The 16,749-nt window shown below is 39.6% G+C and overlaps 1 protein-coding gene across 1 annotated transcript in view; it reads left to right on the top strand.

Annotated features, from left to right (window-relative positions):
• The window catches only part of CA14 (carbonic anhydrase 14), a 37,367-nt gene extending 21,617 nt beyond the window's left edge, over window positions 1-15,750 (top strand). The window contains exons 5-11 of the mRNA XM_075283229.1: window positions 7,884-7,979; window positions 8,791-8,857; window positions 9,492-9,649; window positions 9,741-9,864; window positions 11,163-11,180; window positions 11,536-11,620; window positions 14,592-15,750. Coding sequence (XP_075139330.1) covers window positions 7,884-7,979; window positions 8,791-8,857; window positions 9,492-9,649; window positions 9,741-9,864; window positions 11,163-11,180; window positions 11,536-11,620; window positions 14,592-14,643 — 600 coding nt within the window. The 3' untranslated portion in view covers window positions 14,644-15,750. The remainder of the gene's footprint in view (window positions 1-7,883; window positions 7,980-8,790; window positions 8,858-9,491; window positions 9,650-9,740; window positions 9,865-11,162; window positions 11,181-11,535; window positions 11,621-14,591) is intronic.
• Window positions 15,751-16,749: the final 999 nt, after the last annotated feature.

Raw genomic sequence — 16,749 nt, 5'->3', positions numbered from 1 at the left:
AATACTGCTCCTATGTACAAGATTATAACTACTATAATACTGCCCCCTATGTACAAAAATATAACTACTATAATACTGCTCCTATGTACAAGAATATAACTACTATAATACTACTCCTATGTACAAGAATATAACTACTATAATACTGCCCCTATGTACAAGAATATAACTACTATAATACTGCCCGCTATGTACAAGAAAAAAACTACTATAATACTGCTATTATGTACAAGAATATAACTACTATAATACTGCTCCTATGTACAAGAATATAACTACTATAATACTGCTCCTATGTACAAGAATATAACTACTATAATACTACTCCTATGTACAAGAATATAACTACTATAATACTGCTCCTATGTACAAGAATATAACTACTATAATACTGCCCGCTATGTACAAGAAAAAAACTACTATAATACTGCTCCTATGTACAAGAATATAACTACTATAATACTGCTCCTATGTACAAGAATATAACTACTATAATACTACCTCCTATGTACAAGAATATAACTACTATAATACTACTCCTGTGTACAAGAATATAACTACTATAATACTGCTCCTATGTACAAGAATATAACTACTATAATACTACCTCCTATGTACAAGAATATAACTACTATAATACTACTCCTATGTACAAGAATATAACTACTATAATACTGCTCCTATGTACAAGAATATAACTACTATAATACTACTCCTATGTACAAGAATATAACTACTATAATACTACCTCCTATGTACAAGAATATAACTACTATAATACTGCCCGCTATGTACAAGAAAAAAACTACTATAATACTGCTATTATGTACAAGAATATAACTACTATAATACTGCTCCTATGTACAAGAATATAACTACTATAATACTGCCCGCTATGTACAAGAAAAAAACTACTATAATACTGCTATTATGTACAAGAATATAACTACTATAATACTACCTCCTATGTACAAGAATATAACTACTATAATACTGCTCCTATGTACAAGAATATAACTACTATAATACTACCTCCTATGTACAAGAATATAACTACTATAATACTGCTCCTATGTACAAGAATATAACTACTATAATACTACTCCTATGTACAAGAATATAACTACTATAATACTGCTCCTATGTACAAGAATATAACTACTATAATACTACTCCTATGTACAAGAATATAACTACTATAATACTACCTCCTATGTACAAGAATATAACTACTATAATACTGCCTGCTATGTACAAGAAAAAAACTACTATAATACTGCTATTATGTACAAGAATATAACTACTGTAATACTGCCTCCTATGTACAAGAATATAACTACTATAATACTACCTCCTACTGTATGTACAAGAATATAACTACTATAATACTGATCCTATGTACAAGAATATAACTACTATAATACTACCTCCTATGTACAAGAATATAACTACTATAATACTGCTCATACAGTCCTATGAAAAAGTTTGGGCACCCCTATTAATCTTAATCATTTTTAGTTCTAAATATTTTGGTGTTTGCAGCAGCCATTTCAGTTTGATATATCTAATAACTGATGGACACAGTAATATTTCAGGATTGAAATGAGGTTTATTGTACTAACAGAAAATGCGCAATATGCATTAAACCAAAATTTGACCGGTGCAAAAGTATGGACACCCTTATCATTTTATTGATTTGAATACTCCTAACTACTTTTTACTGACTTACTGAAGCACAAAATTGGTTTTGTAAGCTCACTGAGCTTTGAACTTCATAACCAGGAGTATCCAATCATGAGAAAAGATATTTAAGGTGGCCAATTGCAAGTTGTTCTCCTATTTGAATCTCCTCTGAAGAGTGGCATCATGGGCTACTCAAAACAACTCTCAAATGATCTGAAAACAAAGATTGTTCAACATAGTTGTTCAGGGGAAGGATACAAAACGTTGTCTCAGAGATTTAACCTGTCAGTTTCCACTGTGAGGAACATAGTAAGGAAATGGAAGACCACAGGGACAGTTCTTGTTAAGCCCAGAAGTGGCAGGCCAAGAAAAATATCAGAAAGGCAGAGAAGAAGAATGGTGAGAACAGTCAAGGACAATCCACAGACCACCTCCAAAGAGCTGCAGCATCATCTTGCTGCAGATGGTGTCACTGTGCATCGGTCAACAATAGAGCGCACTTTGCACAATCAGAAGCTGTATTAGAGAGTGATGAGAAAGAAGCTGTTTCTGCAAGCACGCCACAAATAGAGTCACCTGAGGTATGCAGAAGCACATTTTGACAAGGCAGCTTCATTTTGGAAGAAGGTCCTGTGGACTGATGAAACAAAGATTGAGTTTTTTGGTCATACAAAAAGGCGTTATGCATGGCATCCAAAAAAAAACAGCATTACACGAAAAACACTTGCTACCCACTGTAAAATTTGGTGGAGGTTCCATCATGCTTTGGGGCTGTGTGGCCAATGCCGGCACCGGGAATCTTGTTAAAGTTGAGAGTCGCATGGATTCCACTCAGTATCAGCAGATTCTTGAGAATAATGTTCAAGAATCAGTGACGAAGTTGAAGTTACGCCGGGGATGGATATTTCAGCAAGACAATGATCCAAAACACCGCTCCAAATCGACTCTGCATTCATGCAGAGGAACAAATACAATGTTCTGGAATGGCCATCCCAGTCCCCAGACCTGAATATCATTGAACACCTGTGGGATGATTTGAAGCGGGCTGTCCATGCTCAGCCACCATCTAACTTAACTGAACTTGAATTGTTTTGTAAAGAGGAATGGTCCAAAATCCCTTCATCCAGGATCCAGGAACTGATTAAAAGCTACAGGAAGCGACTAGAGACTGTTATCTTTGCAAAAGGAGGATCTACTAAATATTAATGTCACTTTTCTGTTGAGGTGCCCATACTTTTGCACCAGTCAAATTTTGGTTTAATGCATATTGCACATTTTCTGTTAGTACAATAAACCTCATTTCAATCCTGAAATATTACTGTGTCCATCAGTTATTAGATATATCAAACTGAAATGGCTGCTGCAAATACCAAAATATTTAGAACTAAAAATGATTAAGATTAATAGGGGGGCACAAACTTTTTCATAGGACTGTATGTACAAGAATATAACTACTATAATACTACTCCTATGTACAAGAATATAACTACTATAATACTGCTCCTATGTACAAGAATATAACTACTATAATACTACCTCCTATTTACAAGAATATAACTACTATAATACTACTCCTATGTACAAGAATATAACTACTATAATACTACTCCTATGTACAAGAATATAACTACTATAATACTGCTCATATGTACAAGAATATAACTTCTATAATACTGCCCCTATGTACAAGAATATAACTACTATAATACTACCTCCTATTTACAAGAATATAACTACTATAATACTGCTCCTATGTACAAGAATATAACTACTATAATACTGCTCCTATGTACAAGAATATAACTACTATAATACTACTCCTATGTACAAGTATATAACTACTATAATACTACTCCTATGTACAAGAATATAACTACTATAATACTACTCCTATGTACAAGAATATAACTACTATAATACTGCTCCTATGTACAAGAATATAACTACTATAATACTGCTCCTATGTACAAGAATATAACTACTATAATACTGCTCCTATGTACAAGAATATAACTACTATAATACTACTCCTATGTACAAGAATATAACTACTATAATACTGCTCCTATATACAAGAATATAACTACTATAATACTACTCCTATGTACAAGTATATAACTACTATAATACTGCTCCTATGTACAAGAATATAACTACTATAATACTGCTCCTATGTACAAGAATATAACTACTATAATACTACTCCTATGTACAAGAATATAACTACTATAATACTGCTCCTATGTACAAGAATATAACTACTATAATACTACCTCCTATGTACAAGAATATGACTACTATAATACTACCTCCTATGTATAAGAATATAACTACTATAATACTACTCCTATGTACAAGAATATAACTACTATAATACTGCTCCTATGTACAAGAATATAACTACTATAATACTGCTCCTATGTACAAGAATATAACTACTATAATACTGCCCGCTATGTACAAGAAAAAAACTACTATAATACTGCTATTATGTACAAGAATATAACTACTATAATACTACCTCCTATGTACAAGAATATAACTACTATAATACTGCTCCTATGTACAAGAATATAACTACTATAATACTACCTCCTATGTACAAGAATATAACTACTATAATACTACTCCTATGTACAAGAATATAACTACTATAATACTACTCATATGTACAAGAATATAACTACTATAATACTGCCTTCTATGTACAAGAATATAACTACTATAATACTGCCCCCTATGTACAAGAATATAACTACTATAATACTGCTCCTATGTACAAGAATATAACTACTATAATACTACCTCCTATGTACAAGAATATAACTACTATAATACTACCTCCTATGTACAAGAATATAACTACTATAATACTGCCCCCTATGTACAAGAATATAACTACTATAATACTGCTCCTATGTACAAGAATATAACTACTATAATACTACCTCCTATGTACAAGAATATAACTACTATAATACTACCTCCTATGTACAAGAATATAACTACTATAATACTGCTCCTATGTACAAGAATATAACTACTATAATACTACTCCTATGTACAAGAATATAACTACTATAATACTGCTCCTATGTACAAGAATATAACTACTATAATACTACTCCTATGTACAAGAATATAACTACTATAATACTACCTCCTATGTACAAGAATATAACTACTATAATACTGCCCGCTATGTACAAGAAAAAAACTACTATAATACTGCTATTATGTACAAGAATATAACTACTGTAATACTGCCTCCTGTGTACAAGAATATAACTACTATAATAATGATCCTATATACAAGAATATAACTACTATAATACTACCTCTTATGTACAAGAATATAACTACTATAATACTGCTCATATGTACAAGAATATAACTACTATAATACTACTCCTATGTACAAGAATATAACTACTATAATACTGCTCCTATGTACAAGAATATCACTACTATAACACTGTCCCTATGTACTGGAATATAACTACTATAATACTACTCCTATGTACAAGAATATAACTGCTATAATACTACTCCTATGTACAAGAAAAAAACTACTATAATACTGCTATTATGTACAAGAATATAACTACTATAATACTACCTCCTATGTACAAGAATATAACTACTATAATACTGCCCACTATGTACAAGAAAAAAACTACTATAATACTGTTCCTATGTACATGAATATAACTACTATAATACTGCTCCTATGTACAAGAATATAACTACTATAATACTACCTCCTATGTACAAGAATATAACTACTATAATACTACTCCTATGTACAAGAATATAACTACTATAATACTACCTCCTATGTACAAGAATATAACTACTATAATACTGCTCCTATGTACAAGAATATAACTACTATAATACTACTCCTATGTACAAGAATATAACTACTATAATACTACTCCTATGTACAAGAATATAACTACTATAATACTACTCCTATGTACAAGAATATAACTACTATAATACTACTCCTATGTACAAGAATATAACTACTATAATACTGCTCCTATGTACAAGAATATAACTACTATAATACTACCTCCTATGTACAAGAATATAACTACTATAATACTACTCCTATGTACAAGAATATAACTACTATAATACTGCTCCTATGTACAAGAATATAACTACTATAATACTACCTCCTATGTACAAGAATATAACTACTATAATACTGCCCCCTATGAGTCTCTGCCGGTTTAATAGTGTTATTTGCCTCTCCTAGCTTTGTACATAGGTGAGGGATGAATCTTCCCATGAGCATTCTGGGTAGAGATATGTAAATGTCAGGATGACCAGGGCTGTGCTGAAGCTGATAATTTTATCTCACAGTTTGAATCATAACATTTGGCTCAGCTCAGTCTCCGTGGGAAATGTTTGTCCCTTCATCAATGCTAGAAGCTCCTTTCAGCCAGGATTCAGGATATGTAATATTGACATGAAGTATAATAGTATCAACATTGCTTAGAGGACATCAGAAAAATGTTTCCATCATAAATTAGATGGAAGAAAGCTGCCTTTCGAGCACCACCTATAGGTAGCTGCCCAATAAATCTACTAAGCCAGTGTCTAATAAGCCGGACTTACTGTGTTACTGAGAGGGATCAGCAGCTTTGGCTAGCTGAAACAGGGAGTGCAGCTCTGGAGTATAATACAGGATGTAACTCAGGATCAGTACAGGGTAAGTAATGTAATGTATATACACAGTGACTGCACCAGCAGAATAGTGAGCGCAGCTCTGGAGTATAATACAGGATAAGTAATGTAATGTATGTACACAGTGATTGTACCAGCAGAATAGTGAGCACAGCTTTGGAGTATAATACAGGATAAGTAATTTAATGTATGTACACAGTGATTGTACCAGCAGAATAGTGAGTGCAGCTCTGGAGTATAATAATGTAATGTATGTACACAGTGACTGGACCAGCAGTATAGTGAGCGCAGCTCTGGAGTATAATACAGGATAAGTAATGTAATGTATGTACACAGTGATTGTACCAGCAGAATAGTGAGCGCAGCTCTGGAGTATAATACAGGATAAGTAATGTAATGTATGTACACAGTGACTGTACCAGCAGAATAGTGAGCGCAGCTCTGGAGTATAATACAGGATAAGTAATTTAATGTATGTACACAGTGATTGTACCAGCAGAATAGTGAGCGCAGCTCTGGAGTATAATACAGGATAAGTAATGTAATGTATGTACACAGTGACTGTACCAGCAGAATAGTGAGCGCAGCTCTGGAGTATAATACAGGATAAGTAATGTATGTACACAGTGACTGCACCAGCAGAATAGTGAGTGCAGCTCTGGAGTATAATACAGGATAAGTAATGTAATGTATGTACACAGTGACTGTACCAGCAGAATAGTGAGTGCAGCTCTGGAGTATAATAATGTAATGTATGTACACAGTGTCTGGACCAGCAGTATAGTGAGCGCAGCACTGGAGTATAATACAGGATGTAACTCAGGGTCATTATTATATGTATTTATGACTGTGCCCTTCTATGTTATTATAGGGTACAGGATATAATGTCCTGTCTGACTCATATGGAAAAGGTTAACCTACTATAGTTCACAGTCGGTCAATTTTCTAGTTCAGTAACCCTATGAGGATTATGGAGCTGCAGGGTCTCTGGTTCCAGGAATGTGCTCAGTGCCTGCGGCCAAACACCGCTCCGAGCTCTCACAGCAAACAATACCTAGCCACTCAGACAGTGGAGTCAGCAACGCCTCACGTCCACATCCCGTAATCCAGGATTATGCTATCGTATCAATATGACGTATGGAAATATCCGCCATTTATCTCAACCTCCTTCTTTCTGCGCCCAACGCTTCCAGGACTAATTAGTCGTTAACCCTTAGATTGCAAGCTCCCTGCTCCTGATCTGTATGCAGTGAGCTCCCTCTAGTGGCAGCGACAGGTAATTTAACTTATATTCCTTATCTCTAGCTATAGCAGGGATGAGAACCCCTATAGGATATTGTAATATTATTAGGGTTTGTGTGCCATTGTATTACAGGAGAGGGGCTTGTCCTGCTGACGTGTGTAGCTCACTGACACATTGCAACAAATGCTCAGATCGCCTGGATCTAGAAACTTCAATCATGATATCCCATAACCATTATCTGTTCTTCTTCACCCTCCAGCTACACATCGTCCATTACAACTCGGACAAGTACTCAGATATCAATGAAGCCAAAGACAAACCGAGCGGACTGGCGGTGCTGGGGATCCTAATAGAGGTGAGAGCGGCGCAATGATCTGCAGGTATAGGCTAGAAACCAGTGCATTGTGGGAGCTCGGTCATAGCTCAGCTACGGGGCCACATGTCCGACAACGGAATGGATGTCAATTGTTACCAGCAGAATTTTGAAACAACTTTGGATGTGAAAAGAAAAAATAATATATAATATAATAATATATAAATACATGTAATAATATAATAAAAAATGAATAATAAAATAATATTTTCAGTAAATTTTAACGTTTTAATATCTTTTTTAATTTCACTTTTTAAAACAAGTACTATATCCTGTAATTTTCACTCTGACCACTAAACCTAATCATAGACTTGCACTTTCCGCAGGGGTTTTCTTTGCAGCAGTTGTCTCATTTACATCACTTACAGGATTACAATAGAAGATAACACCTGAACCATCATTACACCACTACTGACATTAGATGATGTCAGAGCTTATCTCCTCCCCACCCCGAAACAGCCCATAGACCTCTATGGTCATCTCCAGACTGTTGGCCATGACGGTGCTGTAAAGCAGATCACTTAATGCTGTTACGAGAGGGGAATCTCAGGCAAGATGGCCGCCATCATAATCATAATACATAAAATAGATTAAAAAAATCTACAATCAGAAAATAAAACCAGATTAGGAAAAAAAGTGACAGATTTACTAAATAAATAAAATACATTAAAATAATTTAAAAAAAAAACTAATTATCTTCATGTTATTTTATATCACTTTGATCAATTATTATTTTCTATTATTAATTAAAAATTAATTATTACTTTTTGTGTCCCCCCTCCCCATATAACAGACAGGAAGTGAAGAGAATGGAGCCTATGGGAATATCATTAACCAGCTGGATAAGGTCACCTACGCAGGTAAGAGGGTACTGCTGCCAAAAATGTCACGTAGCTCCACCCATTCTACTGAAGCCCCACCCACCCATTACGTTGCTGCTACGTATGGTAGGACAATGGACGTCCCACCAGATCCCTCACCATCAGCTAGTATCCGCCATGTTGTGTGGTCCTGTAGGGACTTCTCTATACCTGATACATGCACTCTATGGACTTCAGGGACCATTGGGACATAGTAGGGGTGGACAATACTGCCGGCGTAGAATGGTCCTCTACCAAGGAACCCACCATCCTGGAAGTGGATTAGACATTACTAAGTATAGGAGAAGCAATGTCTACTAAGCATGCCCACTACATCCTCGTCCCCATCATAAGTGACACATCATGGTTGTTCGATGAAGATGGCCCTGTGCCAACTGCAAGGTCGTCGTTTGCTGCCGATGACCTCTGCTACATATAGGGGGTGCAGTGAATGTATAGTCCTCTCTATTACGGCCATACCTAGTGGGCACGGGTCCTAGTGATAGAAGGTGGTGGGTTCTAGTACAGACACTCTTTGCTGAACAGCATGGTTAGGGGCCCCATATAGTTCTCTCCCCAGACCCCTGCTGTATCTTCCATTTTGACTACCTCACCGTAACCTCGCCACCTACAGATCAGAGTGTGTCCATTCCACCTTTCAATATTGAAGACCTGCTTCCTGATGGGTTGGACCAATATTTCCGATATGGAGGTTCCTTGACGACTCCCCCATGCTTCCAGAGTGTGGTATGGACCGTCTTCTACAACAAAGTCCGGATCTCCGTGTCTCAGGTACGTGGACTCCATACAACCCTCTACTTGTCCTGACAGCCATTTTTTCTGGCGTGTCTAGTTGACATACACCATCTCTTATATGTTGTAGATGGAGAAGCTTCAGACGATGCTTTATTCCACCAAAGCCAGTTCACCCTCAGCGGTCCTGGAGAGTAACGTCCGGGATCCTCAGCCGCTGAACCAGAGGACTGTATACGCCTCCTTCATAATACGTGAGTGACAGTATACTTTTCAGGACCTGCTCTTATTACCACAAGGTCCTGCACTTCAATCTCTCAGGAAGTGACATCACGTCCATTGGTCATAGCATGGCAATGCTACAGTTCTATCTCATTGATTTTAATGGGACTGAGCTTTCGCATGGGCCTGTGACCAATAGGTGTGATGTCACTTCCTGAGAAAGAAGCAGCCATGTTTTCTAATCCTACACAACCCCTTTAAAGGGATTCTACCATTAAAACCTCTTTTTTTGTGGATAAGACGTCGGAGTAGTCTTTAGAAAGGCTATTCGTCTCTTACCTTTAGATGTGATCTCCGCCGTGCCGTTCCTTAGAAATACTGGTATGTAAATTAGTTCTCTTGCAGCGATGGGGGCGGGCCCCAGCACTGAAAATGCAATGGGGGCGTTCCCACTGCTGCTCGAGAACACGATCCTGCGACGCCTCTATCTTCGGCTGGATCCTCCCCTTCTCTGTCGTCTTCCTCCTGCGTCACCTCCTGAGACACAAGTAGAGCTGACTGCGCATGCCGGCTGGCGGCCATTTTTGGGAAGCTACTCTTGCTCTTGTAGTTCAATGCAGGAGCGGCCTCCCAAAAATGGCTGCCGTCTACCTTCTGGAGGTGACGCAGGAGGAAGACGACAGAGAAGGGGAGGATCCAGCCGAAGATAGAGGTGTCGCAGGATCGTGTTCTCAAGCTGCAGTGGAGATGCCCCCATCGCATTTCCTGCGCTGGGGCCCGCCCCCATCGCTGTGAGAGAACTAATTTGCATGCTGGTAAAAAATGGTATTTCTAAGGAACGGTGCTGTGGAGATCACATCTAAAGGTAAGAGACGAATAGCCTTTCTAAAGACTATTCCAACGTCTTATCCACAAAAAAATTCATTTCAATGGTAGACTCCCTTTAAGTTCATATCCCACATCCTGACACGTCTACCCTTGAACCATTTATCACGATCATGGCAACCATCTAGCCCCAATAGGATCCAACCTCCCATATCCCTAGAGGATAAGGTATGAGACTATCCAAGATACCCACAAACCCAGGTATGGAAGGGATAAGACTGGAGTACCTATAAAAGAGTCTTAGTGACTAGTCTCTCACCCCCCTACATATCTATGTGCAGAATGGTATGGTCCAGCATCTCAGTAGATCCCTCTATAGGAGAGTCCACCACCCTTACAAGTGTAGATCCAGCATGTCCCCATTTCCTACGTAATCACATGTTTGGATCTAGTAGGTTCCGGGAACTCTATGGTTTTTAACTTTATTTTTTCTTTTCTTTTTCAGACCCAGCCCTGTCTACAGGTAACGTCCCTTTATGATCGTACCACCTCATGTCCACCAGCTCCCTGTGACCAGAAGGCTTTATGTTACACATCATACTAGTATAGCAATATCCAGTCTTCATCCTGTGTGGCTTTCCGTATCTCCCATAGATTTGGCGCCCCCTATTGGCTTGAATAGTGTATCACAGAGATAACCATTTAACTACATGTATGGAAATAGTAGTCACCTAGACAGGAAGTTGGTGTTTACTAGGCAACCTAAACTAGAACGACCTACAGAACACAGCAGATACTTAAGGAGGACCCATCATCTCTCCTGACCTGTCCATTGTAATAAATACCTCTATAATATATTGTTTTTTTGTTCCTTTAAGGTAAAGTTCTGGCCATTGTTTTTGGAGTGTTCCTGGGGCTGTTGGGCCTCTCCATGGTGCTGTACTTTATCATCAAACAATTCAGGTAAGGAATCTTGCCATATCAGACGCTGCCTAACACATATGCACATATACAGATGTAGCAGAGCTAACCTGAACTTCTGCCGTTGGTTACACCGCCACTAAGACACCTAAACATTTTCTCACTTCACTCACCATGTGGGGCCTTAACCTTAAGACTCCTCACCCCGCTAACCCGTACCCTGCTTCACACTGATGAGGGGCCATAACCTTGCGGATGGGTCGGTTTTGCTTTTGGGAGGAATATTCTGGTTTGGCTTTGATCCCAGGTCATGTCATGAGTAGGGTTGAGCGATCGTGTTTGGAAAAGATCGGATTCCGATCGGCGATCGAGAAAATTTCATGATCGCGATCGGAATTCTGAACACGATCTTTTTAGGTGGGATCGAGATCGGTGATTATTTCCCACAATGCTTTGCTACTGGCCAAGCATTGTGGGAAAAGCTAACAATGTTAGCCTTCACACTGAGTATACGCTCCCCTCATTCTGAACAGAGTGTATACTCAGTGTGAAGGCTCCGCAGCAGTTCCATAGGAATGAATGGAAGCAGCTGGCACACAGCCTTAACCCCCTGCGCACCGGCTGCGTCTATTCATTCTAATGGGAGACTAGCTTACATCTCTAGTAGCTACTTACCTGCAGAGATGGCTGGTCCGGTGCCCGGTGTTCTCGTTCTTCTTTGCCTTCCTGGCCCCGCCTCCCAGGTTAGTGTTAAAGAGCTAGGAAGAAGGCGGAGCTTGTGGCTTAGGAGCGTGTGGGCGGGGAGACGTGACTCTCCTAACCCGCCCACACTCTCCTAAACTGGGAGGCGGGGGCAGTGAGGTGAAGAAGAACGAGAACACTGGGCACCGGACCAGCCATCTCTGCAGGTAAGTGGACACCAGGGGGGACTAAGTAGCCAGAGGATTAAAAAAAAAATCCTCTGGCTACTTAGTGATTAAAAAAAATCACTACACAGCGTGGATTCTAACAATTAACTTAGCGTTCAATTGTTAGATTCCATGCTGTATAGTGAATAGGATTGTTTTTAAAATCCGATCTCCGATTAATAAAAAAATCCGATTGACTTGCATTGGGATTGGAATTGGGATCGAGATCGGGTTCGAATGAAAAATGATCGGAAATCGGATTTCAAAATCGATCCTGAAAAGTCAAGATCGGCTCAACCCTAGTCATGAGGTTTCTTTTTAAAGCCAGGCATTGAGCTATACTGTATAGCACTAACTTCCAAAAGGTGGCGCTAGAGCAACAGTTTTGGGATGCAGGGAGCAATAATATCGCAGCATGGAGGATCTGCTATGTAAGCGATTGCCCATTATCTGGTTCTGGGGATAATATCGCTCCTTACGGAGAGATCACGTTCACAGACGTACGGAGTCTTACAAAAAGCCTTTTTCGCTCCACTGGGGGGATTATGGGAAAAATATGCTAATCTGTTTTCCAAGATGTAAATAGGAAACCAGTGCCTCTGCTTGCTGCCCTCTAGGGGTTGCCCCCTTAAACGTCATGCCCGACTTTTTCAACATGCCTTTAATGCTATGATGCGGGGATCCCAGCTGTGGACAGCGCTGTTTCGATCTGTTTGGATCTCTTCAGCACAGCCCATTATCTGTGTTATAAATCAGATATCACTGGTTTACTGCAGATATGGAGGGCAGAGGGGGTGGTCTAGTAAATATAGACCCCTGTAATGTGTATATACAGTCATCACGCAGTATATTTGATTCCATTCTCAGGCCATTACATGGCATCGATTAAGTTTCCATTGTCATGATCTCACTTGCTGCGCCCCGGCCTGCAGTCAGCTCTGTGGTTATGCCAATGTCACATGGATACGGTTTCATCAGTAAACTAATGATATGGCACCACCCGCAGGCCGTTCTAGGTATTGCAGTCACATTAACTTTTTTTTATAACCAACTAGCTTCTGCCCGTGACTTTGTCTGCGGGTTGTTGTTGGTGATGAGCTGCTTATAATTAGCCAAATGTGGTTAGCGGTGATCCGCCTGCTTCCGCGTGTCGGCTCTGCTACATCTGTGCATATGCGCAGCAGCCCCAGCTGTATGCATATCCGTATGCTACCTTGCTGCGCTAGCTCTGCCACATTGGGCAATTTGGATCACAGGGGTTGTCATTTCTAAGTGTCCTAGCAGCGTCTGTGTTAGACACGGCTGAACGGCTGCTGCTGAAATTTGACACAATTCGCCCTTTCCACCCCACCCCCCCAGCACAGTCCAAAGACCACATACCCCCGTGTTATGCACACAAACTGCTATCACACTGCCTCAGCTCTGCTACATGTGTTAATTTCGATTACAGGGCTTGTGTTGTGTGAGAGCGTCTGAGCAGCTTGTGCGTTAGATATGGCTGAACGGATGTTGCTGAAATGTGCAACAGTTCTCCCCCTCTGAGGTAGAACAACACATTCCCCGTCCTACTAACTGAAACTCTACAGCCGATATGCTCCTCTTGGCCAGATACAGCCTGTATGTTCTGTACTCTCCTGATCTTCCATGAGACTCCATTTTCTTCAGCTTTCACACTGTCCGGCTCCCTCCTGTTTAGCCCTGTCCACCACATAGTGTGATCCTATGGGACGGCTGAAGAGCCTGTGATGATGTCATCAAAGGTCCTCAAAGTAGTGTGTGTCTAAATTCGGCTCCCTCCTATTTACGTCCGCCCCCAAATTAGCATGTAGCCCCACCCACCACATAGCGTGATCCTATGGGACGGCTGAAGAGCCTGTGATGATGTCATCAAAGGTCCTCAAATGTAGTGTGTGTCTAAATTCGTGCTTAACGGTTGTGTAGTGATGTCATTTACTGGGATAAAAAGTAGCCTATGTTTTAATCGGGGTTCCTATCTATGTATGTGGCAAATTTCAGCCAAATCTGTACAGCCGTTTTTGCGTGATTGAGTAACAAACACATTTACAATATTAGTAGGAAGGATTAATTTTTTATTGTATTTGTAGAAAACACCGAGCAGAGCTGCCGGGCGCACATACAGGAGCTGCCAAGGCTTAACCTGGATATATGAAGGCTTTAAGACACCGTTCTCATGTTGGAGTCAGTATCAAGACTGTGAATCTTATGTTTTCTGAAGATGCTGCCTTTACCAAGTGAACTAATGGCATTCAGTACAAGGAACATGGCATGGATGGCCGCCGGATTATAACAAGACATCGGTGTCCTGCAGAATCCAGGGGCACCGCCATGACCTGGCCCCCGCCTGACTTATGTCTTGTATACACTGTCCTTCTGTAACGCCAGATATCAGCGGTATATACCCCAAGTGTCTTATCTCTTCGCGCCTTGTTCACACATGGACATATCGATGTATTTGGACCTATGTTGTATATTGAGTCCCAATCTATGTGTTATATATATATATTTTGGGGTGGATTTGATCTTACGCCTTGCACAGGGTAAATTCTACAGTAAAAATCTACCAAAACCCGCAGCACTCCCTCAGGTGTGCACAATCACCAATATATAGTACTGCTGTCATTAGCACTGAATTTATCAAACATTGACCGCAAAACCACACATGGCAGGTAGGGCGGCGCTATATCGCCATCTAGTTGCAGAATACAATAGACCCCAAATGTGATGTAGATAGTACAGAATACCTGTAGCATACCCCATAAGTACAGACCTTCCAATACCAAGTGCCTTCAGCTTCTTCCTTGCAGTGATCTCGTCTCCCTGCAGGGGGCAGTTTATTCCACAATGTGAGACTTAACTCCTAATTTGCCAGCAGACTCTGCAATACGTAGGAAATCCAATGCTGGGAAAACAGTATTTTTGACTTTTATGTGTTACGTGGCCTTGCAGCCTGCATGCGGTGGAGTAATCCAGCAGTAACCCACTAGTATGTGTCTATGTAGGAGGAGGCTTTTGTGTCGTCTCTCCAGGCAGGATTCTGCCATCTACTGAAATACATAATGGCCGCCAGCACTGGGTATAAGTGCAGGTCCAGTTATGTGTTAGGACTGTGTAGTCACAGCACACGTGTGTCTGTCTGTCCATGACTTGTATGTTATCTGTGTCTGATTATTTGTAATAAATAGCAAAATTCTACAATGTTATTTATATTGTCATTCACATGATCAGGATGAACAAGCATATTAAAGGGGCGACCCACATCTATTATAGATTGTACATTACATTACTGATCCTGTACTGATCCTGAGTTACATCCTGTATTATACTCCAGAGCTGCACTCACTATTCTGCTGGTACAGTCACTGTGTACATACATTGCTGATCCTGTATTATACTCCAGAGCTGCGCTCACTATTCTGCTGGTACAGTCACTGTGTACATACATTACATTACTTATCCTGTATTATACTCCAGAGCTGCGCTCACTATTCTGCTGGTACAGTCACTGTGTACATACATTACATTACTTATCCTGTATTATACTCCAGAGCTGCGCTCACTATTCTGCTGGTACAGTCACTGTGTACATACATTACATTACTTATCCTGTATTATACTCCAGAGCTGCGCTCACTATTCTGCTGGTACAGTCACTGTGTACATACATTACATTACTTATTCTGTATTATACTCCAGAGCTGCGCTCACTATTCTGCTGGTACAGTCACTGTGTACATACATTACATTACTTATCCTGTATTATACTCCAGAGCTGCGCTCACTATTCTGCTGGTACAGTCACTGTGTACATACATTACATTACTTATTCTGTATTATACTCCAGAGCTGCGCTCACTATTCTGCTGGTACAGTCACTGTGTACATACATTACATTACTTATCCTGTATTATACTCCAGAGCTGCGCTCACTATTCTGCTGGTACAGTCACTGTGTACATACATTACTTATCCTGTATTATACTCCAGAGCTGCGCTCACTTTTCTGCTGGTACAGTCACTGTGTACATACATTACATTACTTATCCTGTATTATACTCCAGAGCTGCGCTCACTATTCTGCTGGTACAGTCACTGTGTACATACATTACATTACTTATCCTGTATTATACTCCAGAGCTGCACTCACTATGTACATATATTACATTACTTATCCTGTATTATACTCCAGAGCTGCACTCACTATTCTGCTGGTGCAGTCACTGTGTACACACATTACATTACTTA

The sequence above is a fragment of the Leptodactylus fuscus genome, chromosome 7 (genome assembly GCF_031893055.1).
Source record: "Leptodactylus fuscus isolate aLepFus1 chromosome 7, aLepFus1.hap2, whole genome shotgun sequence".
NCBI lineage: Eukaryota > Metazoa > Chordata > Amphibia > Anura > Leptodactylidae > Leptodactylus > Leptodactylus fuscus.
This window is presented reverse-complemented; position numbering and strand designations above follow the sequence as displayed.